Below are 27,613 nucleotides of genomic sequence, written 5' to 3'. Positions count from 1 at the left end.
AAAACTATGCTACCTATTTCCATCTTCTACCACCTCTTAAGAACTGTAAGCACATTTTCTCCTTTTAATGAGGCTGTAATTGGGAGGATGTTCACAGTTTAGTGAACCTCAAACATCCTCTGCGTGTCCTCTCCTATCAAAAGTTGTCCAGTAGTGCCATCATGTGGATAGTTTATGTATTTCACTCACTTTCTTCACCCCAGAAGAGACAAGAAATACTGGACAAAAAAATGTGATTAGTGTTCAGACTGAGAATGTACAGTTTGATCAAAAATGTTTATTCCATGGTGAAAACAATCCTGTCACACACGGACACACCCAACTTCTTCTTTTTTTTTTTTTTTACAAACAACAAAAGTTCCATATAATATACGTGAGGAGAAGAAAAATAAAATAAGATCAGAAAAGTGACATAAGCACAAAGTGATTGGCTTTCTTTTTCAGTTCATTCAGAAACAAAAAGGGAGCACTTCAAAATGTCATTTTGACTCTGTCCCTCACAAAAATCAGAACAACTGTTGAAGTTTTTATGTTTTTTGTTGGTTTTTTTTAACTACAGGACAGTATCCTAAGGCAATCTTTAGAGATCAGATTTCATGTGTCTGTTCAGGTCTGACGTTAGTTGTCCGGATTCCATAACGATTGTTCAAGCTGCTTCTGAAAGGCATCAGCGGCTGTTGTAGTAGTAGTAGTAGTAGTTCATACACTCGCTTTCCCAGAGTTCCTCAGCATTCCTCTTTGATGTAGATTTGTTCGTATGTGTCGGACTCCAGGTGCTCCAGCCGGTCTGTCTGCCCGTTCATTATCTCGTCCGGAGTTTTCATGAACCTGTGGTGAACACGATGCAGACAAGGGAATCAGTTATTGAAAATCATGTTTTTACTGAAGATTCAACCTTAAACTCTTCTGATGCTGCAAAATATTGCATCTAAATGTTGTGTTGTGCCATCAATGTTTGGTTAGCAACCCACAAGAAGAGTTGATCCAAAAATCTGAAATATAACATGATTTTAAGTCGGTATACCTGAATAGAAGTCTTTGCCCAGGCTCTTTCCTGATAATGTTCAGTTTGTAGTAGTGTCTCAGTGCTCGTGACATCTTCTCGTACGTCATATTGGTCCTGTTCTGTAAGAGGTATGAAAACACAAGTGTCAAAGATGCGATCACGTGCAAAAATACAATGCAGTGCTATTTCCATTTAAAACTGTGTTAATTGTCTTTTTTGGCCACTTTGGGGCAGAATAACACTGCAACATGTAACATTTATATCAAATATCTATCTTATAAATTTGTTATGATGAGCTAAATGAGGCTAAAAAGCTACAGTATATTCAGCTTAGGATCATCATTTTGAGCAACACATTTCATATGGCAGTATACTATTATCATAGTATCTAGTGTGGCTTTAATGTCCTGTCAGTCTCAAATGAACAACTGAAGCCTGCAGAGTGTCTGTCTGTGTGTGTGTTTACCTTGTGGTTGCCCCAAAGCCTGGCCAGGCCATTGGGGTCCATGATGCGGAAGACTTTGCTCTCTGGATCCTCCCAGCGGATGTAATTCTCGTACCGGCTGTCTGACAGGAGCTGATAGACGTAGTCCCACAGCAGCCTGCAGTCTGCAATGAAAACAGGGAAGCTCTGAGTGAGTTCTAACAAAATTGTTTTCTGTCCTTACAAAGCTGCATAAAAGTAGCATTGTACTTTGCTGCTTTCACACTGTCCTGAGCGGGAAGAGTTTGAATCTTGAGCACCCACAACAACTAAAATGTCACATTATTAAACTGCACACTTAACCAGATTACGTTGACTGATACAAAGGCACAAAATAAATAGATATACAGAATTAACCTTCAACCTCTTCGGTCTTACCTGCTATCCGCCCAATGGGCATTTGAAGGTCATCTGGAGGAGAAACAGGCATGATGACATGGTTCCTGTAGAGTGCCTCCTCCTGCAGTAGATGCTGCTGGGCCAGTGGTATCTGATGGTGGTGGACTTTCTCATCACGTCCATTCTCAAGCACGACCTGAGATGGGGGTCCACCACGGCTGTGCCTGAATTCCACCGTGGCACCACTGCTGTTCCTGTTTGGGCTAAGGAGCAGAGGGTTCATGATGGCACTGGGCATGAGCTGGATGACGCGAGGAGGGCCTGCCTCCTGGCCCCCTGGGCTGCCTGGGCAGGGGCCTTCTCGGGGAGTGGGGCAGCGGCCATTTGGGGCAGCCGGGGACACCGATAGAGGATACATGTCCTCAGACAGGTGGTGGTTGCTGTCGGGCAACTGGGAGAAGGTCTGGATGTGGTCCTCATTGACAGGGCGCGGGTGGTTTGGCTCTGGAGGGGATCGTCGGGGTGCTGGGTTGTGGGGGGAGCGGGAGCGGTGCCGCAGCTCAATAGTTGGTGGATGCTGAGGGACAGGTTCTGCACCACGTGGTCCCCGCCGTACCGTTTCTAAAGTTATAAAATCATACAATATGTGATTAATATCAAAGCTTTGACGATTAGTCCATCAACAGGTAATTATCAAATGTTGTTATTTTCCAGCTAAAATGCCAACATGATGGTTCCAACCAATTCTTTACTTTGTCAAACATTATATGAAAGGGAATATCTTCTGGGATGCAGATTGTCTGTTATGTCAGACAAAAAATATTTGAGTTCTTGGCACTAGAAAATTGTGATGGACATTTTCAGACCTTTTATAGACTCAATGAGTTTAATTAACAAAATTACCTAATTAATTAATAATGAAAATAATTGTTAGTTGCAGCCTGATATTAAAATAATGATTCATTTGAATGGAGTACAGATTATAAGTGTGTGTGTGTGTGTGTGAATTTTGAGTGGTTAGACTCCCTCATTTGGCTGAACGTAGCTTTGGGTGTACACCATTTCCTGTGTTTACATACAGGTGTGCCAACAGTAAATAGATACTGGCTGTCAAGGTGAGCCTGGCAGCCTCTGAGCAGAAAATTATATGAAAGACACTGAAAGCCCAGTGAGAAAAGATCAGCTGTGACAAAAGACTGAACTGAATTAACACGTCTCTGAAATAAATATCATAAGCTTGACAAAGTTAGTACATACTTATTTTCAGGGCTATGGTAGTGGCTATCATTATGTTGCTTTGTACACCCTCTGTTGATGTAGCTACAGTACCTCAGGGTGAAGCAAGCCTATCTTTTTATACAGCCAACTTTCCAAAGTAGCAGAACAGATAATAAAATACATATATCTTTCAGAAAACAAGAAATGAAGGTGTGTATCATAGCTTTTATTATGTTTGTCATTATTTAGTTTTTTTCCAACTAGTGCTGTGATTTCTCACCACTATCACTAAGTTATATGGTGATCATTACTCTATGTTCCCTGCCATCACAGAAAAGTCCACTAGGTGTCACTAATCTCCTACAGTTGGATTTTGAGCATGTTTATTAGATTATTTGTGTTGAGCTTTAATGAAAAATCTCTGCTTTGAATTGGAGGTAGTGGCATCAACTTTATGGCACACTGACAAATATAACTTAAGAGGCTTAAACTTGAAGTCGACTTCTGAATTTTGCTCTGATCCTCCCTCCCAACCAATGGAAAAAACCCTCATGTTTGTTTGTTAAAAGACATATCCGAAGAGAAACTCAACACCAGGAAGGCAGTAATAACAAATACCAGCGAACCAATCACTTCCCCTACAATAAGCTACCAGAGCAGTTTGTGTAGACCTGTAGCTTGTTTAAATAAAGCAGCATTTCCTTGTGGAACAAGTTCTGCAGTCAACATTTGAGGTCTTGCAAAGTTCCAGCTCAGTCCCTTCTGATTGTTGCTGTGTCACATTTCCTCAGATCAGAGCCAGAAAACTGTCACAGGTATTCCAATGAATACTATAATTACTTCCTTGATTACTACAAAGACGGGTGCCAAGTAAAGAAATCTGTGTTGCTAAAGATAGAAAGAGACTGACTGCTACTCTATTATAATATTCAGCACCATATGTACAAAAAAAGTTTAGATAGCAACAAATTTGAACACTTTAATTAAAACCAACATTAATTTTAGATAGGTGGGTCAAAAATAACCCAGTGAGAAAAATGTTTTTATTTCTCAGGGAAAAAAAGAAAAGATATCCCATCAATGTTGTAACTTTACATAATTCGGTCAAATTACATGTATTTCCTATGGACTTTTATAAGAACTGTACTTCCTAATATCTACAATACTGTTGTTGTCGATGTATTTTTTATTTTTTTTTTTAAACTTGCCTACTTTAATAGCTGAGCAACTCAACTCATAAGAGAATCAACTTTTTATATTTCCACAAACCTTCCATAACTGGTTCAAAATAGCATTTATAAAGTTGTTCATTTGTTAGCTGGTCAAATAAACTAATACTTTCTAGCTTGCTAATTTGATGATTGGTATTATTGATTGTAGATGACCTATAGTGTCAGTTGATGACTGTATGTATATGTATGCATGTACACCATACATCACATAAATGTATAGTTCATGTGCCTTTCAAAACATCCTCAGGAATCTGTGATGTTATTTTTTATTTATTCTAATATTTAATATGAATGCTTCCTAAATTTTAATACTATAATCAGATCAAGTGGAGACAGGCACCTCGGCTTACTGAAATGTACTGTAACTCCACAGCAGCTATATGCATGTTTATTTAACTGACCTTCGATTTTTAGGTGATGCACAGCGCTTTCAGGCATTAAGTGGAAGGAGTTACCCGGGAAGTAGGCAGATGTGTAGAACACATGGGGCTTCCTCTGCTTCAGGATGTGTTGCAGCAGCTCATACAGGACGTCCCCTATAGAGATGCAAAGGTCAGAGGTTACTTGTACGTCCCCCGGTAGCATTTTACGCCAGCACAGAACAGAGTAATTAGCATTACCGTCATCCATGGAATCTGGTTCCTCTATAGAAGATGGGAACTTCTCTCTGCTTTCCAGGCAGCAGTGAGCTTGAGCAATAATGGAAGATGCAACTCATGACACTATGTTAGAGTGACGATTTTTAGGACAAAGCTTGTTGTTTACCAGAAACATTTACTAGATATGTATGACCCAGTGACTGCACCCAGTTACCACGGTCAACCTTTTTTTGACCTCCACAGAGATAGAAGATAATCCATCAATTTAACATGAAACAATTTACCATTTTAATCTGTGTTGAATGTTAAATTCATGAAGGTTGGACTTAAAAACAATAAGGATATGTGTAAAAAACACTGTTATCTTATCCTCTTATCTACCACATGCTTCACAGCCTATGCAGTGAACAAGGTGAACTAGATGCTGACACAAGTAAGTGAGCTGTAGCTACATATGACCCTGGTATTCTCCTTTAAGTGGTTATACAGTGGTGGTGACAGCACGCAGAATTCTGAGCAGGAAGTTCACTCAATGATTAACAGCGGTTTGTTTGGGTTCAACACCTACAACAATGTCTCCTCTACCGGCATGAAGAAATATTTACACAGGTAACAAATAACCACAGGTACAGATTTTTTGATTTGAACCAAGACTGAGCTACTGCCATCACGCATGATCTCAAAGAATTTCTTAAGGGCTTACCATAACAAGGAAATGATTCTCATAAAGGAAGTAATGGTGAACAGGCGCACACAAACAAACACACACACACCCCTTTCAGTTCTCACTTTCAGGTCCTGTGGCATTGAGTTGCAGCATGGGGAAAATTCCCGTTTCCTGGTGCAGTAATGTGAGATTTATATGCTTGTTGGGTATAAACTCAGAGCATCGCATTTTCACTTTACAATGACTTATTTATCATGATGACATGATGATCATAATCGCCGGGACAGTGAGCTACAGTTTGCATACATGAAAACACCTTTGGCTGTACGCTTTTCTCAAAAACATTCATCATTCAGGTAGAAACATGTCACTGCAATGTAGCTTTACAAACTGCTGGATATTTGAAGTGAGGTTAAGACACTCCTTAGAGCCTCCAAAAAGAAAAATATGGCAAATGGCAGGGGATGATGGGAACTGCATTCTTAGTGTTCAGTCCCCCAAAGGAAGAACCAGACATATCACAAGCCCAAACATATGCATTGTTCCCTAAAATTACATTTTCACTGTCAACAGAGCCAAAACAACCACTGATACTATAATGTGCTTGCTTTATCTCTCAACAATTTTTTTTTTCAAGAAAGCTTTGAGACACAAAACCATTTCTGAACAAAATGACTTCACTGTAACACGGGAAACAACTAAAAACAACTAATAAGACCTGTGAATCACATTTTCCCCCAAGACTTCAGTTTGGGTAAACACTTTCAGTACTACTTTATACACATACTTGTTTATTTATTGACGAATAAGTAACTTTAGTCTCCAACACAAGAAGGTTGTTTGGGGTTTGAAAGGTGAAGCCAATACGCAAGTGAGAAAGAAGTTAGAATGTATAGAAGTCTATGACAAAATGACTATTTCTCACTGGATTAATTATTACAGTAAACACTTTTTTATGAGTTTATGATCATTAGTTTGAAGTCTTCTGTGTTCAGCATTTGGTTGGTGGTTTGGTTTTAGTTTTAAATGTCTCAAAGCTCTTTTTTGATGGTGAGAATTAGCATTAGCATGATCACAGTTAAGCAGCTTGTGTGTGGTCAGCTCCACCCTCTTGTCCAATTATGGACATTTTTTATCACCTCTGGCTCCAAAAATCCAAAATAGCAACAGATAAAATGTCAAACTCAAGGCTTCAAAACACATGTCCTCAAACCAATGGGTGACATCATCTATACCTAAAATTGCCAGAAATTACATTGTCCAGATGTTTTCCCAGAATGTCTTATCTTTATATTTCACAATGCCAATAGTCATTTCATCCCACTCTGATGACTCTCACTTCGAACCACATCACACAGCACTGACTTCATCACTGTGAAAGTGTAAAATTTCCAGGGCGCTACACAGTCACACATTATCAGGACACGAATCCTTTTTCATTTTTAAAATAGAAATCAAAACTTTGCTAGGAAATCAATTCCTATTTATTTATTCCTTTTGTTCAATTTTTTATGTGCCTGGCCGCTGGTGTTGCCAGGGCGACAGTTGAGGTTGGCTTGTACTTCCTGATCAACCGTCTCCTACTTCCTCCCCCGGCTGCCTTGCTGTAACAGCTGCCTCCCACTGATTTTTTGTTTTTATTAGGTTGTAGTCTTGGTGTTAAGGCAATACTTTTATACATGTACTTGCATATGTTTTCATGTAAAAAAGCCATAACATAGGTTTAAATCATGATGGGGTTACAGATGATAAAGGGTGATGGTGTTTGCCCCAAATTCTAATTAATTAATTCTGTTATAAGATCGAATGTGGTCATGTTTATGCATTCAGCAAGGATCTCACTCCTCTTTGACAACCCTAAACTATCCATTTTCTCTTTTATTGTGAAGGAAGGTGTCACTTTTTCCCCATTTTTTGAGCATTTGTTCATAGCAACACAATTTCTAAGATTTTTCTGCAACAAGTCAGTCAGAGTGTTTCCATGATCTAAAACTGCGCTTCCTTCCTGTTAATATTGTTTTCCAGTCTGAGTTTTGCTCCAGTTGTAATCATCTAAAGTGACTCATTTGTTCAACTCTTTGCGTTTCCCATTAGTATCCATTTTTCCCAGCCTGGAATACACATCACATACAGTACTTTTCAAGAAATATATGAGTAAGTGGAGTACCGGAGGGGGGGGAGCGGTAGCGGAAGTCCTCCTTGGTGAGCAGCAGCAGGGCTTTGCCGTTCATCTGGAAAGACCCACTGGTGATTGGCCGCAGTGCAAACTCCTTCTCTGCCCATCGTAGCCACTGGGCCACATCCTCTCTGCTCCAGAATACTGGCTGCAAACCTGAAGGGAGAAGAAGTTGGAGAAAAGGGGGTTTGGTTGAGTGTCAGCAAAATGTAGGTGAAAGGGAGAAGGAAGGATACAGAAGGGAGGATAAGCTAAGTAAAGGAGAAGCAGAAGGATGGGGGGAAGGGGTGTTGTTCTGAGGGGGAAGAAAGAAGGAAAGGCAGGAAGGAAGGGGGGAGTGGTGGTGGTGGTGGGGGGGGTGGGGGTTGGGGGGTGAGGAAGGAAGAAAGAAGGAAAGGCAGGAAGGAAGGGGGGAGTGGTGGTGGTGGGGGGGAGGCTTGGGGGGAGGAAGGAAGACAGAAGGAAAGGCAGGAAGGAAGGGGGGAGTGAGGGACAGGAAGGGAGGGGAGGTGGGGGGGGAGGAAGGAAGGAGGCAGAGGCAGTAAAAAGGATATTGAGGAAGTGGAGATAAAAGCCAAAAGGAGGGAGTGATTACGGGAACGGCAGCAAAGATAAAGAAAAAAAGATGAAGGAGGAGACAGACTCAGAGAGGGAGAGGAGGTTAGAATAAAAGATTAGAAGATGATAGGTTACAGGGAAGAATACAAAATGAATCAAAAGGATGAAGGGGGAGTGGGTGGGGGGATATGAGAAAGACGGCCAGCCTGTTATTTTATTTTATCCGTTTTTGATCTGCTCTGCTCTTTGCTCTCTGAACTCCAGACATGCACATCAGAAGACGGACAGTTTATTAGTCTGTGTAGAAACGGACAAGGACACATGGAGGAAAAGAGAGCAGAAGAAACAGGAATGACAGTGTCTTTTTTTTCTTCTCCCGCCCTCGCACACTGAAATGTTTCTTTCACTGCCGTGGGAACATGAGTGTAAAACATCTGCACTGGTACCAACAAGCATTTCTAAAGACTGTGGAAATCTTTTTGGTTGTAGAAAGAAAATGTTCAGAGCTGTTATGGAGGTAGAAATAATCTTTTGGTTTTGGTAAACCTCTACTTACAGACCTGAAGAGCTAGTTTTTCAGCTCAAGTTAAGAGAATGACAGAAAGAAACCACATCAAAATATAAACTGAGTCATCAGTCATTTAGTAACTTAGCAGTTCACCTACACAGCAACAGCTGTACAGGTAATTTGACCTAAATAGTAACCATCTGTGGTTGAATGTTAATGTGCAGCTTCTTTAAAAGTCAAACAGAACTGTATTAAAGTCCTATAAAAAAAACAGCATTTTTTATTCAATTTTAATACACGATAGCTCGCCCTAAAATACAAAAAAAGAAAACAAGCTAGCACACACAAAAAAGATTAGCTAGCACATAACCCTAACCCTAACCCAAAAAAATAGAAAAAAGGCTAGCTTGCACACAACAAACTAATTCGCACACAACAAAGAAAACTAGCTAGTACAAAAAAGAAAACTAGCTCACAAACAACAAAGAAAACTAGAAAAAACTAAACTGGCTAGCACACAAAAAGAAAACTGTTCAAAATAGAAATACAAAAAACAACATTTTATAGTATGTCATTTATTTATGATATTAGAGGGCTAATTAACTAGCTTTTCTAGAAAACAGTGTTGCTAACCTGACCCCAGCAGCAACAAGCACAGTTGGATGCTGGAATGACTGAATATGGAAACGCTTCAAATAAACTTCCTCTAATAGACACTTCATTACAGATTTAACACAGACTGTAATAAAGTGACTGGTTAGAAAATTGCCTCAAGAAATAAAAAGTTAAACAAAACGTGTTGTCAGCTAGGCTAATAACTAACACACATTACCAACTGTGACAAAATATTTTTTCTCAGCTACCAGCAGCACGTTAGGCTTGATCATTTTAGTATCTTACTCATCATTTACTGAATTTTAGTCACATTTTATTAAGCCTGACAAAGTACAGTGCTGTTCTCTGGCCTCTGAGGTTTATTTCAACCACTGAGATTATTTCTGAAATGTTCTCAAACTATGATCTTGATATTGTCACAACAGGATGTATATTTTTAGTATTGCAAATGAACTTATTTATCCCAGTTAACACAAATACTGCCATCTCATCGTATAATTTCGCACTCTCAGTGTAACCCGAAGATTTGCGATGTGACTCAGGCTCACCTCCTTCTCTTTTTCTACCTCCTTCTCTCTTTCACACGCACAGAAACAGACTTGCGAGAGTGTATAAGCTATCAGAACATTCATGACACCCACATGGAGCGTAACTACTCATTTCTTACTTCTCACTTATCATACGTCCTCAAACACTTCCTCTGGGAGTCGGACAGCTGTTATCTTTGGACGCCAATGTCACTGTCACATAAGTAATAGGAACCTTGTGCTCGCTTTCAGACCTCCCCCCTTCAGCTCCCCCCTGCCCGTCAAACAAAGGAAGTTTTCACAGAGAGCAATCAATATAAAATGAAACCCTGTCTAGATTGTCAGCTTCCTATTTCTTCCCTCCCTTCTAGTCCTCTGTATTCAGATAGTGGCATGAGCGCTGCCGATAAGCTCGGGAAGGCCTAGGTTATCTGAAGCAAAGGCAGCTTACACACTGTTAAGCTCTGACCCCCCGCTTGTCAACAGACGTCCTAAGAAAGTGTCAGGGAATGGGATACAGGTGTTTCACAACCACAGCAACTAGTGGTAGGCAGATAAGGAACATATTTCTTCATATGCAGGAACGCCATCTTAGACCCGGAAACACGGAATATAGAATCATGGCTAGATTATGTTATCTCTACCGTGTATTACCTGTAATATATAGTATGTATAAGTGAATGCGCACTGTACATTTTTAATATGTATCCATCCATTGAGGACATGAGCAGAAAAGGTAAATCAGTTAACTGCAATCTGTACTAAAGTTTTAATGTACAAGATAAACTGGCCACAGGTTGATTCACAAAGGGATCAATTAGTGATAGAAAATATCAAACAGATGTTCAATGTCATGAAAATTGCCACAGATTACGGGCTTTAAGATTATACATTTTACAGTTTGGATCACAAAAGAGTGACGATACATTTTTTCCCCTGTTAAATTTGTCTAATTGTAGTTTTCATAGATCATATTATTAGTGAATCTAACTGTGCTAAATAACAGGAATACATCAATGACGCATGAATACTCCTAACTGACTACATCATTGACTTTCTATCAATATTGAATCAAGCTGCCATCTGCACTGCATGCACCAGCTGTACACTCGTCTCTCGTGGCTGACTTGTGAGAGCAGCGAGGCCGGGCGGGCAGCAGTGCAGCCTGGGTCGCGAGGTCATGGCTGCGGTATGCTCTCTCCAGGGCCGGAGAGAGGTGCTGCTCTGCCAAAACCCTTCCAAGATCCGGTCTGTCAGCCTCAGCCATCTGCACAGAGCCCAAAGGAGGAAGCAACAAGGGGAGCAGAAGGGAGGAGGAGGAGGAGGAGAAGGAGGAAGAAGGGGGCCCATACAAACGTGTCCCACAACGCACTTTGGCAGGAAGCAATCCAGCGTGGGCTCTGTTTCAGCACAGGAAACTTCCTGCGGTAAGGTTAGAGAGTGACGCCGGGAGGTTTATTAAAAGACGGCAGCGACACAGAAGAGAAAGGGGAAGACTGGAAACGGAGAGGAAAGAGTGATGAGAGCAGTAACGGATAGTGTGTGAAGACGGCAGAAAAACATGAGGTCAGATTAGGTAAAATAGCAGGAACAAGAGGACTAAACAAATACGTAAAAAGAGGAAGGAAAGGCTAACCGGAAAGACAAACAGGAAGGGAAACAGATACTAAGCCAGTACTCAGATCAAGTTCAGAGAGTGGGACATCATGCTCGAATCCACATTATCTGACTCTTCTAACTGATCTTATCTTTTGAAAGATAAGTGGTTGACTTAGAACTGGTTTGAAATTAAATAAAAACTGCTGCTTTGTTAATAAATGTCCTATTGCAAGTTTGGACCAACTACACTGACATCACTGATAACGGTTGTACAAGGTTGTCGAAATCATGAGAGCCTTTTGTAGGTTACTCTATTTTTACCCAATATGAAGCTTCTTTTACCTCAGTTTTTGTCTCCACCAACATGTGAGGGAAATAGCTGTTTTTTCAACTGCTTCAACTACTTTTTAGCTGAAAACAGCTGCTCTCTGTATCTAAAAAGGACGCAGATGAGAGCAGTGTGAAATCAACCGAAACGGAAAAGTTGACGATAAAATCAAAGCAATGAGAGCTGGTGACCATTCTCTGTAGGTTCATCACCATGAGCATCCCTTTTCATGTACAAGTTGCCATGTGACCACAGCTGCTTTCCTTTTGGTGCATGGTGCATAATACCACAAACTTACTGGCATACTGCAAGCCAGAGCCAGATAGTATTCCAGCTGACCTAATGTGTACTTACAGTAAACCCAACAGGGTACATACACACTGCGCATAGAGTGTGAGGAAGGCGGAGGTCAATAGAGGCCTATAACTCCTTTTTGCCCCTGAGCCCAATAGCAGTTTAATCTGACCATAATGATAGAGAAAATAAACCAAAATGATTTAGTGCAAGTGTTCATCTAAAATGAAGTATTTACTGCAGCATTGTTCTGTATAAAAATCAATGCCCCCACTCACCCAACTCAAGGATTCTATAAGAACTACTGAAGTGTCTGCCAAAATGCAGATCTAGTGACTTACAACTTTTTTTCCTCTCCCCTCTGACGTGTGCTTTTGTTCTCCTTGCTAACGTTGCTCAGCAAGCTGCCAATTTGACAGATGTAGCTGAATCATGGAAGATTTATCGGCCGTTTACTTTATTACATTTATTTGTCAGGGGCCGTGTACAAAAGAAAACATTAATCTCTCACAAGGGGAAGAGATGTATTGTACCAGATTGAGCTACTAGCCAATTTCCATCTGCAGTCCCGTCTTGTCAGTGCTGATCATTTCTGATCCCTGCATTAAAAACCGAGTCACATTCAAGTTGCGAGTTTCAGGGTCTTTTTAAAAAAAAATCTTGTCTCCATGTGACGGGAACTGATTCCAAACATCACTGGGAAACTTTCTGTTGCAGTGCGGCCACTGAGACACAAACATCCTTTGCTTACTTTGAGGCGGAAAGGAAAACGGATGGCATAAAGAGAGTGTGAGAGGAGAAGAAAGAGAGCACTTTCGACCCTGACACGCTGTACCTTCCACATGTTCACACACATCCCAGAGCTGATAAATGTGTCCTTTTTGGTTGTTTTCTGTCAGAAAATCTGCTCCACATTTGTTGCCGGTTACAGTAAGAAAATCAATTTCAGTCCCCCCTGCCATCAGTCTCTGCCTTTGTTGAATGCACCTTAAATTCAGTGTTCATGTGTGTGTGTGTGTGTGTGTGTGTGTGTGTATGTGTATGCATGTGTTTACATTGAATAACACCCTCAAGCATGCCAGCAGTAGGATCCCAAGCCCTTGACTAAACCGTGGGCTCCTAATCCTCTCTGATGACACATAATTTTCACTCTGTGGTTTCTCAGGCCCCCGCTCATGCTCACTAAGACACACACACACATATACACACACAGAGCGCACAAGTTGCCAAGGCAACTCATAAGCGCTTGGGATGAATGAAGGGAAGAGGAGGATGAGATCACCGGTATCTTGTTTCGTTGTTGCGGTACAGAAGCCCCCAACTTCCCCCCACAGCCAGACGAGTTAATGAGGTCTGTCCTGCTGTGAAGTCTAAAGGTTCCGTCCAGAATCACAGTTCAGCGCTACACACCACACCAACACTCACACACCGCTCCCTGCGTCGCTTATTTTTCTCTCACAAAAAAACTGCCAATTAGTAAATGACTTACAAACACTAAAACACAACAAAACTCATTTTAAAAATGATTTTAACAAATGGTTTTAACCTCTGATGGCCATATTGAAGATCTATGTGTGATAATATGATAACAGATCTGTCTAAACTTAACTGATCATTTTTATCTGTTTCTGACGTCACTAAACATGTTGACTGATTCAACATCAGTTGGGTAGCTAACCACAAAATCCCAAGTACAGTATAAAGCCTACATTCATTCTAACCATTTTTGAGTATATAAAATATGCTACTAAACTGGCTTCAGTTTTTAGTATTCACACAACTGCTCCAAACATATATAAACTTTAGCTATACAGTAACAGGACCCTCAAGCCATCAGTATTCTAAAAACGTATCTTGTCTTTTTCTATAGAGCTCATCTGGGACTATTGTCACGTAATTCGTAAGCATATTATCTCGTAACTTTGTTGTAATGTGTATGTAACTTGTTTTGTTTATAGTAAGTATAGTATACTAAGCCATTTTTATAGTATGAGTATTTGGTATGTAACTGCATCACAGCTTAAAATAACTTAAATAACGCTAGCATTCGCACTAGTGTTTGCTTGTTAATCTTGTCGCGAGCTCAACCTGAAATAGTTTTTTAGAAATAAAGTGTTCATATATTATATAAGAGTGATTTTTCTAGTTAACCACATAATTAGAAAGTACATTTACATAGGTGTAGTTAACTTTATAGCATTAGTATGTAGTACAGCACTGGGACACAACTTAGGAGAAACTAATGTTACAATGTCAGCATTAATGTTAGCATTTCTGCTTGACTCACTTTGCTAACTGTTCAAGTTACTCGAGCTGACTCTCCTCGAGATATAATTAAATGTGTTTGGACTAAAGTTTTGCATTGTCCACCACCATTTGGAAACAAATAGAGCTGTGGACTCCTGAATGGCTGTACACCTTTAGCTAGTTCTCGATTTCAAGCATGGTTGCTAGATTTTTAGCCATTAGATTAGACATTTTTTCTAGTCGTGCTCCATTGACTCAGAAATGTGTATATGTGCCGAGAGCTCAGTTTCAGGTAAATGTTTAACTTGCAAATTAATCAAAGCAATCAAAGAAATGACAATATATGTTGAATTTAATGTCTGATTTTATCTTTTTAATCTTATTTTATTGTATAGCAAGTAAGAGCTAGCAAAAATCATGTACGTTCAATTTTAATCATTTCGAAACAGGTTTTGAGTCAACATGTTCAGCCTTTTCTGGTGCGTCATACTTTTCTGTCTGTTTCCTTTGTCTTTAATCGCAAATCTGGAACAAAACTGCACACATGCTGGTCTTTGAGTCATACTGGAACCTGAAAGTCTCAGATATTATTTTCTGTCAGAAACTTCTGACTTTCAAGAGTCTAAATATACACAAAGAACCGATCCACATAAAAAATCTCAGACTGAGAATTACAGCTTAGCCTGGCCTCAATGAACTAAAAGCAAATAAACAAAAAAAAGCAGGGCTGCATCAGTAAAACTGACTAAAGAGCGTTGAGTTTGGAGAGCAAAGTCCCACTCAGTTCTTCAGTCAATGTTTGCCTTTTCTCTCAAAGCAGAAGTAGGCGGATATTGGTCTTGCTATCTCAATAGAGAGAAGGTTTTTCTTTCTCCAGACCGAGGAGGAGGAGGGGGAGTAGGAGGAAGGAGGAAGGAGGAAGAAGGAATGAAGAGGAGGTCTGGCTGTGACCTTCTGACACCCTGACTCAGGGACATGTGGGTAAGAGAGCAACACATTTCCTCAGTTAATCCTCACAGCACTAGTTATCCCCCCTCACTTTTTGTGTCTCTCTGTACATTGATTCCCTGTCAGGTGGGTGCGGCTGGGGAAAATCCACCTACACACACACTTTTACTTTTCAGTCAAAAGAACCCCCACCCCCCCGTCTCATATTCATCCTCTGCTTCCTCCACCAGCATGCGCGTGCCTGTCCCCGTCCGGCAAAACTGGACGTCATCCAGCCAAAACAAACATAAAACAGATCATCAATCACACGGAACTTTTATAGCCAGGAAGTAGCGCGACCTGTTTTTGATAGCTTGTTGTTGAGCGCAGGAGCAAGCCGGCTCTTGTAGGTTAGTTCCTGAATCCAGCTTCAACTGCCACTCTTCCTTTTGTTCGGGAGCCAACATTTTTTTTTTGCCCTTTTTTTTTTTTTTTGAAAATGCAGAAGCTTCAAAGACATTTGTTAACTAAATCAAAAAGGCCCCTGTCTGTCTGAAACCCACACACACACCCTGAATGCATCAAATACTTTTTTTTCTCTTTCCATGTAGAGAACGTGAAGTCAGCATTTTGTGCAGTATAACACTTAAGTGATCACATCTAATGCAAAGCGTCTTGGGCAGCTATTCACTACACAGCAGCAACACTCAACACAATCTGGGATATTGTCTCATTTAAATACATTTTCAGAGATACAACTACACATTACATTTATTGTAAACTAAACATGCTTTCCTTTTCCTAATCTTTCATCAGATCATCACTGATTTATGTCATTTTTTCACACAATTTGTAGAGCTAAATGGTTTCAATGCACTGTAGGATTAAGTGAAAATCTGTCAGATCCTAAATTTAGGATACTGTTTCCATCTTTGTTTGCGGTGTTTCAGCACTGTGTTTCCCAGAAGTCACCAAATTAAACAGGAACACCACTGATTTTATATGTCAAAGTCACTTTACATGTCACAGGCTGTTCTGCTCAGCCCTGTGAAACAGCTGGATAATGTCTTCTGCTGCTCCGGAGGAGTATTGCGAGTTCTGAGAAAAACCTCAAGCTTGGGATTGACAACTTCAAATTTGGAGCAGAAAACCTGCCTAAAAACGAAAGGCCATGCACTGTGTCTCCATTCCAAACTGCAGACTAACTCTAAGCAGGTTTTGACTCTTTAATCTGCTCACACTGGAAAAGTCCAGTACTTGGAAAAAAATGCACTATGCACACCAAGAGACATTTGAGTGTGCTGTTAGTGTACACTACAATCCCACAATGCAATGCTGAAAGAAAATATATAGGCTACTGACATCTACAAAAAGAAAGAAAGGCTAGGCTAGGCTCTTTCATTGTGAAGCTAAACTGGTGTCATCTGATTTATATCAAAAGGCATTTTATTGTATCATTTCCAGTTGGTATAAAACAGTCAAATATATAAAGTAGATACTAATGTAACTTTAAAACAAGTATACTGCAACATTCAGTTTAGTACAGTACAAAATGAGTATGTAGTGTAGAATTGGATCAAAGCTATGGAGTCTTAAAGACATGGATATTTACATGGCAGGGCTGATTAAACAAAAAGGTGCTGTTGAGTTGCATTATGGGAAGTGCAGGATCCAGTGTTTTTTACTAGAATTCAAGAGATTAAACGCCTCTTTTGCATCAATTTTGACCACTTTTTTTTATCAGTTTCTCTCAAGGGAACTTGAGTGCAATACTGAAATTGCCGAAGAGGCCCTTTAAAAACAGTGTTTTCTGTTAATTATCTGTAGTTGAAGTTTAAGTGTCTGCAGGTTGAGCCATGGTAGCATTCACTGTTCATGCTAAATTCCCTGTTTTTCTTCTAATTATTATTCCAAACACACTGGAAATATAAAACAGATCACTTCCTGTGTGGCAGGAAAGATCTACCAGACCATGTGTTAAGAAGAGCAAATGGAAAAGACTTCATGAACTGGATATTTATCAAGAAGAAGAGTAGTCTCAGTTAAGTTGTGCTTTTCTGACTTTTCTTGTTAAAGCCTGAAATCAACACTTGCCTGTCTGTAACACGAGTATGTGTTCATTGTGATGTTTGGAGTAAAGCAACCCCCCCCCCCTTAAACACCATGTGGAGTGTGTCGTGAACAGGAAGAGAAGGGGGCTGCACTCAGCTCACTAGCTGGCATGTGAAAACAGTTTCCCTTTCAGAGGAGAAAAGAGAGCAAGTTAAAACACACGCACACACACACACACACACACACACACACACACACACACACACACACACACAGCACAACAACAACAACAACATTTATTCAGGAAGCGCCGTCTGCCCACTCAGGAAATTCCTGAGGACAAGAGCTGCTTCCAGGGGCAGGAAATTTCCCCTCAGAAAGACCAAACACACACAACATACACACACACACACACATACATACACACATACACACACACACACATACTTTATAACACCATTTCCCCCACACAGTAAAATGGGTAATATACCACAAAAAGAAAGAGCAGAGACCAAAGGAAGCTGGCGGGGGGTTTGCAGTCATGTACGGTAACACACACACTTACTCATACACACACACACACACACACACACAGTATACACCTACACTACCTCTGGCAAGCTTTACACAAAGACACAAGGTTCACTCACACTCATCCACCCACTCATACAAGCATGCATAGTGCAAACCCAGCTGTGAGCACACATATACGCGTGTGCACACACCAAGGAAACCAGCCAGTCTTGTTTCCATGGACATAGATTTTTTTAATCATCTAGTCAGATATTTCTGCTCTTGCAGACACTATTATCCTTTGTATTTCCTGCATGTTTATTGCAAAATAATAGGCTTTGTCTTTAAATAATCCTGTGTTTTCTCTCTGACTAGTTTCCAGTTGCGTCATAAGTACATAACCGCCATATCGAAAGATGGTGCTTTGAATCGGCGCTGAATTTGACCCGATAAATCCAGCTCATCTGTTAGCGTCTGCAATGCTCTGTTTTTTTTTCTATGTGCAGGCAAAAATCCTGCCAGGCCTTTTAGTACTTGTCTCGCTTTTGACACGAACAGACAAACAAAGAAAACATCACGGGTGGTTGACAGCACTCCTCCGCTAGCTGTTTAAAGCTGAAAATCCTCCTAGATGACTCCTAACACAAGCTGTTTAATGTGGGTTTCTTTAAAGCCACAATTCAATGAAGTATTCTTTTTTTTAAATTAAGTGTAAGACACATTTTATACACTGTTGCCTGATTTAATGTTATAATCTAGGGCACCTATGTAACAACAGGCAATAAAAAAACAACCTTTGTGTTTATGTTAAAGTGTATTAGTGTGGCTGTGTCGATTTGTAAAATATCTAAAATACACAAAAAATATGGTACTTCGACATATTTCAAAAGGAATAGTTTGACTTTTTTGGAGTTAAGGCACCAGTATACTGCATCAGAAGTGCTTCAGAATATTTCGGAAAACTCTTCCTCGATATCTCTCCGGCATCATAATCTGAATCTGTTTTTGTATCATTCTGAGACCACCATTCACACCCACCTCAAGCAGTGATTGACCACCAGTGTGTAGGTGAGAAAGCCACCAACATTTCAACTGCCTTCTCCAGCCTTTTTTTTCATTCTTTACTCAACCCTTTTCTCACTTTCCACACTATGAATGGCTTCCAATTGTTATCCCCGAATTTAAATAATTATCATGTCTCCCTCCTCTTAACGATGGGCGGGACAATAGGCCATATGGACCACTTCTTTCAAAGCATAACACAAGCTTCACTATTACCCTGGCACTGTCTAAAAGCACAACATGTTACATCTTGTTGGTTTAATTTGTAAAAAATGTACAAGTAAAAAAGGTTGCTAGACAGATTTCTTGGCAAGAGTGCCTCTAGAGGACACTGTTATATGAGGCGGGTTTACAATTGAGGCGCCAATCGCAGAAATGGCAACTCAGATTTTTCTGTGCTGGCTTTTGTGACATCCATGAGTCCTTTCCATTTCAAACATCTTTTCTAATGAATGGAAAGAATTATTAGAATCATTCCACTGAAAACTCTTACTTCACAGAACAACAAATGCAAAGCACAATGGAAACAACAAGAAACCCTGCTGAAAAGATTCAAAATACAAAGTAAGACAAAGTTAATGAAGGTATATTTTTAGGATGTAAATATATCTTACAGGTATATCTATAGGTTTATGGTTTTTGTAGTATGTTATAGTGGCTGAAAGGGTTAAAAATGGAGCCTGGTAGCATTCTTTAGTGTGAGGAGCAGGCTGCAACTCTCCCCGATCTAATCCACTTCCTCCCCAGGAAATGGAGAAGGCGGATTTCTGCCCACACTGCAATTTCCTCCCTCATTCTTTTTCTTTCTGTCTTTTTTTCCCCTCTCCTCCTCCCTCCTCCCTTCTCCCTCCCTCCCTCCCTTTCCTCCCTCCCTCCCTCCCTTCCCCTCCTGCTCTCTTCCTATCCTCTCCCCCTTCAGGACAGAACTCCCTCTGAGCGTGGGGTTAATGGACGACTTGTTTTCCAGCACGTGTGTTTAGATAGAGAGGAGGAGAAAGGACGAGCAGAGGTGTTTAGAAGTGTGGTCGCCGCAGTGACAAATACATGTTGCTGTCTGTCTGAAGGGAGGAGAGTGGATCCCGACCAGGACCGGCCATAAACTAAACACTGAAAAGAAAAGAAAAAGAGATATTTTCCTCAACTGCAGATGTGTGAGAGTCTGGTCTGTGTGAGGAACTGTTTGGAATCTGACAAAAAGAAAAAAAAGAAGGACTTCCACAAGTCTGCGGATGTGAACTGACCCATCGGTTTACTTGACAGGAAACTAAACGCGGACCTGTTGAACGTTCTTCCTTTTTCTGACACAATGCAAAAGAGGAAGTAAGCTCAGGGAGTTTCCTGTACGTCTCATCCAGCTTTAACTTGTACAGCTGCCCAACCCAAAGTCCCACAAAAGCCCTGAACTTCACACTTGCTGGAAGAAAATAAATAAACTGGTTAAATATTGACAGACGAATGGACAAAGAAGTTCAGGGTTACTCTTTGAACATCAAGCCTATCTCTTGGCAGCACTCTGGCCTCACCTGTTCTCTCGTTGGTTAAGCAACATAGAGCTAATACAACCAAACCAAGGTCCTGGTCAGCCATGAAAGTCACTGTGTTGCTCCATTTCTTTAAAATACATACTTAAACAGATTTTTCCTTCACTGACTCACTTGAATCTCCCTTTGGGTCAATCAACACTCTACTCTAAGCTAAATAGACAAAGAGAAGTGCAGGTCAGGTGTATCTATGAGATCTACAGTTAGTTTTCTTTGGTCTGAACTGAAGTGGAAAGTTTTCCTTGTTGTATTTCTATATTTGATTCAAAGTAGCCACACCTGTTTGTACTGGCCTTTAGTACTTCTTCTATTTTATATGAAAATTTCACTGGAAATTTGTTTATTATTTCAATAAATTCCATTCCCATGTCTGATTCCTGCTACTGTAGTTTCAGCTAATCATGACTGATCTGTCTGCTTTTTAACTGGTATGAACAGCAAAGAAGAGGATGACAGTTGTTTTGTGCTATAGTCCATTAACTACAATTCAAGCACACTTAATGCTATTGTGGGCCATTTTTAGCCTGATATTCAGACTGAAGCAGCCACTCATCATTGTTGTCACCTAAGCCATTTTTAGTTTGGGAGATGAGAGTTACATTTGTTATATTCTGCCCTCACTAATCACGAATGAGTGACATATTGGTGCCATTTTCGGACAAGATGGAAAATCCAGTTGGTAGGAGCTTAACATTAGCTTAATGTTTCTCATGTTTATCGAAGAAAAACATCAACTTAAAGCAGGCTGTTTAACTTTTGCTGAACAACTGTGGGAAACTTGTAAAAAGGCTGAAACATAGTGTAACAGCAGCACAAGTTAAAAAGAGCAACAAACCCAGCTGGCTGAGTAATGTAAATATCTATGGTAAATATCTGTTAAAAGTTTGCTAACGTTAGCCGCTTCTAGCCATCATTGCTACTGGTCATACCAAACCGAGCTAAGCTGTAGCAGCAAAAGTTCTGAGTGTAAAGAACTGAGCAAGTGAGGGAAATATTGCTAACAGATTTAACTTTTCATTTGTATGGAGGAAAAATATGTCTTTTAAAAGTTAAAGTCTTGCTTTAATAGGCGTTAGCTTTAAAAACCTGTATAGTGGTTTTGAGATGCTGTTTTTCAGACTTACAAAAAGATGACGTGTTAATAATCCTGCTTAAAAAAGGATTTATTCAGCTGCTTGGTTTTTTTTTAATCTGGAAAAACAGCCGTCAAAAAGCAGATTTCTTTCAATTTAGTAGGCATCCTTTGAGAAGTTATACAAATGTTTCCATAGCATACAATCTTTTACACAAACACTAATACAAATTAACTTCACTACACTAGGAAAGCTTGCAGTGATTCACTCTTTAGTATCCCAATAAACCCTTGAAGCTGTAATTCAATTATTTTTGCTGAATATATTCAAGGTTTCCTGCTATTTTCTGAATTACTTCGCTCCGAGAATTCCATTACACGTAACACTGAACATTTCACCACCTTTCTTTTTCAAGTCATTCATTCGTTAATGCGATTCACTGTTGGTGCATTCAAAGTGGTTCAAGGGCGGCTCTAATTCAATGGTCAGAAGAATAGTAAAAAAAAAAAAAAAAAAAAAAAAAAGTGTTATGTAGTGAAAAAGCTAAGTTGGAACATGAGCCTTGAAGAGGAAATCGTGCAGATGTAGATGAATATAAGCATCAGGCACAATTTGGTTCTGTTTGACAAGATTTGGGTTTTGGATTTGCTCTTTGTAACTAGCTGGGTTGCGTTCATTCTCCCTCTGAAATTTGCAGGTGTCCCCGTTCCCTCACTTCAGTCAATAGCCACGTCCTCACTTAGACAAAAGAGCCCAACTAAAGGAGGAAACACTTCAGAGTTTAGATAAATCGATCATGCCATGCTGACTTTGAACTCAACCCAAATTCCTCTCAACGTCTTCAACCCTTTCTGTTCCCAGCCTCCCTTGTGTGTTCTCTCTGCTCCACATTATCTGTACCTGACTGCTGCATATCTGTTGGTTATTCCAGTGCAGTAGGTCTGTCAGTTCTGGCCCAGTGCAAGCGTGTACGGTTCAGGTGCCTGACCCCGGATCTGCTTCAACGCCTCCCAGCTGAGAGGTGCGGCATGACCTGACCAGCACTCATGCAGTCATAATGGTATGTGAATGTGTGTGTGTGTGTTGTCATGATTGGATGTGATGGATTTTAACTATTTAAGTGTCATAATCATCCGCAACAGTTTTATTTATTCATGCTGGCTCCTCTGTATCTGATAATGCTCTCTGTAACATCCGCTCCCTGCTCTGAACTGATATTGCTTAAACTGCGTCTACCAGAAAACCCGCTCACACGGCTTGATTGACAGGTGACTTCTGGGATGACACTAAATAAAAATACGATTTCCCACATTACCACTTTAAACAGGACAGAAAACATTTGCAGTGGAAGAAGCTAAAAACACTAACAAAAATCAATCTGTCCTATTCAAATGACCGACTGATCAATGTGAGTAGGAGTCACTGCTCATCTGTGTGTGTGTGTGAGAAAGAGAGAGAGAGAGAGAGAGTGTGTGTGTGACTCACGCAGGTGCGCAGGCAGCCTGGCAGGCTCGTCCTCCATTCGGCTGGCTGGCCTCGCGGCGGGAGCATGGACGGGGGAGGAAGTGGAGTTTGGCAGCGGGTTCGCGGAAGGACTGAAAGAGCTCCTCTCCAGCTATGAATAGACACAGAGACACAAAGCATGGCTCACAAAGCTCCACGACACACACCGGCCCTGAACCCAAACAGCCCCACGCTGACTCGCCTCACCTCGCCGTGCACCCACAACAGCGGCTAAGGCTCAGTCTCATCTCCACACACACACAGGCATAGAAGAGGACTGTGTGTGTGTGTGTGTGTGTGTGTGTGTGTGTGTGTTCCTAATAAACTGATACACAGGCCTGTCAAGCTGTGGAGATCCAGAATGCCTTACATGCTTTAGCACATGTGTTGCTTCCCCAGTGCAGTTGAGCCCTAAAATAAACTAATGAACTAGTGGTAAATATGTTCATCTGAGTATCTTCAACCCTTCAGATGCCTTAGTGGCTCAGAAAAAATGCAGACAGATTTTCATCCATCTATAAAATGTAAATAAATAGCACCAAAAAAAAAAAGTTTATTTTTCTTGAGGTGACCTCTTGAAATAGCTTGTGTAGTCCAAGCAACATTTAAGTATGACGCTGCAGTGATATAAAACAGAGAAAAGCAGCACATTTGAAGAGCTGGAATTCACAAATCCTTTTTTTTATATCTAATTAAAATTGTGAATTATTTTGTTAATTGACTAATTAATTTCGTTTCATAGACTGTATCTTTAATCTAAAAGTATGGCTGTGATTAATTATTGATTTAATTTATTGTTTAAATTTGGTTCAAAAAGTTTAAGACAGAAATTTCTTAATATTACAATTGCTAGAGGGAACATCTTCACATTGCAGTCCAAACCACCATATTCAATGCGCACCCCACCACCCCCCACCCCCCAGTGTCATTTTTGCTCACTACATCAGAACTGCATCATTATTAAACTGATTAATCAACTAAAATAAAGCTGAAGCAGTCAAATAAGATGTTCTATTGCTTTAGTTGTTTTTCCAGGCAAAAATATTAAAAAACTTAAATTATTGATCCCTCCAGCTTTTCATATATGAGACTATGTGAATACAGAGCTGTGATGGGCATTCTTCACTATATTCTGAGCATTTTAAACACTCATCTACTGACTTCCATAGCAATGGCAATATGGGTCATTCTTAACCTGGTCATGGAAAAGTGCTCATTCCAAGCACCATTTGAACTGGAACTTCAGAGAAAACATTTAGAAGTTCTCAGTTGCTGTTTCCAGATGTTTTTTTTCTTTTCCAGGGTGGAAAAGCTTAAGAAACAAATGGGACCATCATAAAAAAAAAAGTCCCATCAAACTCAGTATATTTGTGTGTATTTTGGCCTTTTTTTTTTTTTTTAACAAGTCTGCACAGGCCAGATATGGTAGCAGTTGTATGTAGCAACTGTCATACTTCATAAAATACCAGTTTTCCCACTTTTTGTTCTCACAAAAAAAAACCCATCTTAAGCAGTGTCAATCACATATATGCAACTATCCATTTCTACTTTTTGTGAAAAATATAAACCATCAACTTAAAAGTGTGTCTGTGGGGAATCAGATTGGACATTTCATTAATCAATCAGTCATTTCAGTGTAAGAAACAAATGGCTAGCAGTCTTTGTTCTCAGCTTCTCAAATGTGATTTCTTTGTTTTATATGATTATATGTTTTTTTGGATTTTGGTGAGCCAAATGGGCAATTAGAAGATGTAACATTGGGCTCAGGGATATTGTGAATTTTCCTTTTCTTTTAAACATTATATTAGACTAAAACAACCAGAAATAATAGCAGATTATTCCCTGATGAAAGCAGTAGATAGTTGCAGCTCTATCCAGGATAGATTTCAGTCACTCTAGCTCTGCTATTGTGCACGTTTACTGAATCTAGGTTAAGGTATGAGGTTTTCCAGTGTGCGGTCTGTCTCTGTTGACTGGTTTCCTTTCCTTCACATGAGGGCAGGAGACGAAGCCACCTCAGTTTCTTGAGGAAATGAAGCTTAGGGGGGGTTTTTTTCTTTTCTTTTTTTTTCCTTTTGCCCATTCTTCCTGTTTCAGCCTGCTGTCACCACCCAGCCACTCTGAGACCTGCTGCACACCAACTGTATGTACCAGGAATTTCCTGTGGAAGCCAGGCAATAATCTTTCAGTCTTCTATTTCCTCCTTTCAGACTTTCAGAGGCGAAGGCTTATCCCCCTGCCCCCAGCTTCGCTTAACGTCCAGACAGACCTTTTGAGACACTTTCTAAAAATTCTGTTGTCCAGAAAAGGGAAACGGCCCCTTCTCTTTCTGCTACCGCACTCCCTCATACGGCTGGGATTTGGTGTGGTGGGTCAGGTTAGTGGAAAGACTACACATTACTTGTGATAAAGACACTGTAGAAAAAGAGTAAGTGATTTATAGTTTTAGGGTGAGGGTTTGTCCCGTCCGCTGTGGTGGAAACTTCTAAGAGTGAAGATCGTTCTTTAGGATGCATCCGCGTTGTGAAGTATGACATCAGACTCAGCAATGACGAGACATCTCTCATAAACACTGCCGGCGGACCTCATCCCAAATAATACAGTGTCCCTCTTGTATACGATTATAACAAGTATCATTCAATCTAATTTTTTTTAAATTCATTGCTAAAGTCTAAACAGAAAAATGCCCATCACAACTTCTGAGGGATATTTAAAATCCAATATCTCAAAAACATTCATTTAATGTCATATAAAAACACCCAAAAGCAACCAATCTTCACATTTAAGAAGCCACAACTAGTGACTAGTGATTTACTTTGTTTCCTTCGTTGACCAAGTGAAACAACTGATCAGTGTTTTCTTTCAGCTCCAGTGCTCTAGTCCAGCAGGGACTAACAGACGATCATTATCTCCCACACTTTCCTCCTTTTCATTACTGATTAATGAATGATTGATAATTTAGTTTACAACAGGTCAACACATGACACATGACCCAAGCATAAAGTATCTGGCCATTGTTTACACACTGTAGCCAGCAGCCATAAAACTAAAAACACTGTATCAATAAATCAGAATATTTTTTTCCAATTGATCAATATGCCGATCAGTCCTTAAAATGATAGGAAACAGCAGAAAGTCTTTACATTGGGAGAAGCTGGAAGTAAGTAAGGAGGGGATTTTTTTGCTTCTTAAATGACTCAAACAATGAATTGATTATCCCAATGTCCATTCATTTTGCTAATTGATTAAACAATTAATCGACTAATGTCCCAGCTCTAAAACAGAAAACCTGTCAATATTATTGTAACGGGTTAAATCACTGAAAAGATAGGTCACTTTAACTGCAGTGTGTTGACTTTGTAAATGGCAGTACTCCTATCCCATTACAGTATTACTTAACTGTGGTATGGGCTTATCCAATGGTGCATTTAATAGCTACAGCACAGTACAGTACAGTGCAATAGCCTATATCCCTATTGTCTGCTCCATCTATCCTTCCATCTAGTAGCTGTCTTAAAGAAGCTCATCCTTTTTTTTTTTTTAAAGAAAAAGAAAAAACATGCTCGCCCACCTACTCTTAATCACTTTTTATTTATTTTAAGGGGGAGGGGGGCTTAGGGGAGGGTAAATCAAGCGTTTGGCGTGTCACAGACAGTCACGACTTCCCATCAAGCAGCGGCGGAGAGTGGAGGAGGCGAACTAAAAAAGCGTGGAGCCTTGAGCAACAGATGACTGGCAAAGCAAAACAAACGCGCCTCCTCCTCCACTACCACCACCAGACACATTGCTACCTGCCTGCAGGAGGCTCCTATGCAAACACCGTGAATCCCTGCAGGAATGTCACCACGACACTAACGCGGCACAAAGTGTCCGCTTGGAGGGAGAAACAATTCAAAATTAAATAAAAATAAAATATACAGGAGCTTAATGTTACCTTGGGTACAATGGAGGAGGGTTCAGACATTATCTCCCGTTAACTTCTTCTCTGTCTCCTTCCACTTTTCCCTTTCCTCTTCTTTTCGTTTTTATCTCCAAATGTTCTCTCTCCTTGTAGAAAGCGGCGGTTGGTCCGGCTGTTCAGCTTGTAGTCTCGGGAGAAGTTGTTTTGTTCATGTAGCCCGCGGTTTTCTCTATCTGCTGGCCGGTCTCATAGCGCGGCTGTCGGCGTGAAAACTTCTTTTGTCTGCGTGTGTTTTCCCTTCACATGTCGGCAGCGCGCTGGTTAATAATCCCTTCCTGGAAGAGCGAGACTAAAGAGAGAGAGCTACGGACGTCTCTCTCTCTCTCTCTCTCTCTCTCTCTCTCTTTCTCTCTCGCTCGCTCTCTCTCTCTCTCTCTCTCTCTCTCTCTCTCTCTCTCTCTCTCTCGCGCTCTCTAGCTCTCTCTCTCTCGCGCTCTCTCTCTCTCTCTCTCTCTCTCCCTCTCTCTCTCTCTCTCTCTCTCTCATTGATCTGGATGTGTGTAAAACGGCGAAATGACGTGAATTCCCAGCATTGAGCCTTGCCCCCTTTTAAAGGGAAACCCAAAGCAGGAAATCGCGGCAGG

At 40.4% G+C, this 27,613-nt stretch overlaps 1 protein-coding gene and 1 long non-coding RNA gene across 3 annotated transcripts; one reads left to right on the top strand and one right to left on the bottom strand.

Annotated features, from left to right (window-relative positions):
- Positions 1 to 231: 231 nt before the first annotated feature.
- Positions 232 to 27,307, bottom strand: etv6 (ETS variant transcription factor 6). 2 transcript variants are annotated; one of them, XM_053344122.1, is made up of 8 exons: positions 27,003 to 27,307; positions 23,051 to 23,180; positions 7,713 to 7,877; positions 4,681 to 4,815; positions 1,869 to 2,450; positions 1,473 to 1,615; positions 1,025 to 1,125; positions 232 to 828 (listed from the first exon to the last, which is right to left on the bottom strand). In XM_053344122.1, the coding sequence occupies exons 1-8, from the start codon at positions 27,030 to 27,032 to the stop codon at positions 726 to 728; spliced, it is 1,389 nt and encodes a 462-aa protein (XP_053200097.1). In that variant the 5' UTR covers positions 27,033 to 27,307; the 3' UTR covers positions 232 to 725. The 2 variants fall into 2 exon arrangements, with proteins under 2 accessions (XP_053200097.1, XP_053200098.1); XM_053344123.1 differs by having other exon boundaries at positions 4,735 to 4,815.
- Positions 15,232 to 23,038, top strand: LOC128385266 (uncharacterized). The gene is made up of 3 exons (XR_008324671.1): positions 15,232 to 15,378; positions 17,261 to 17,365; positions 22,497 to 23,038. It is a non-coding gene; the product is annotated as an uncharacterized LOC128385266 (long non-coding RNA).
- Positions 27,308 to 27,613: the final 306 nt, after the last annotated feature.

Source organism: Scomber japonicus, chromosome 23, assembly GCF_027409825.1.
Source record: "Scomber japonicus isolate fScoJap1 chromosome 23, fScoJap1.pri, whole genome shotgun sequence".
NCBI classification, from domain to species: domain Eukaryota; kingdom Metazoa; phylum Chordata; class Actinopteri; order Scombriformes; family Scombridae; genus Scomber; species Scomber japonicus.
This window is presented reverse-complemented; position numbering and strand designations above follow the sequence as displayed.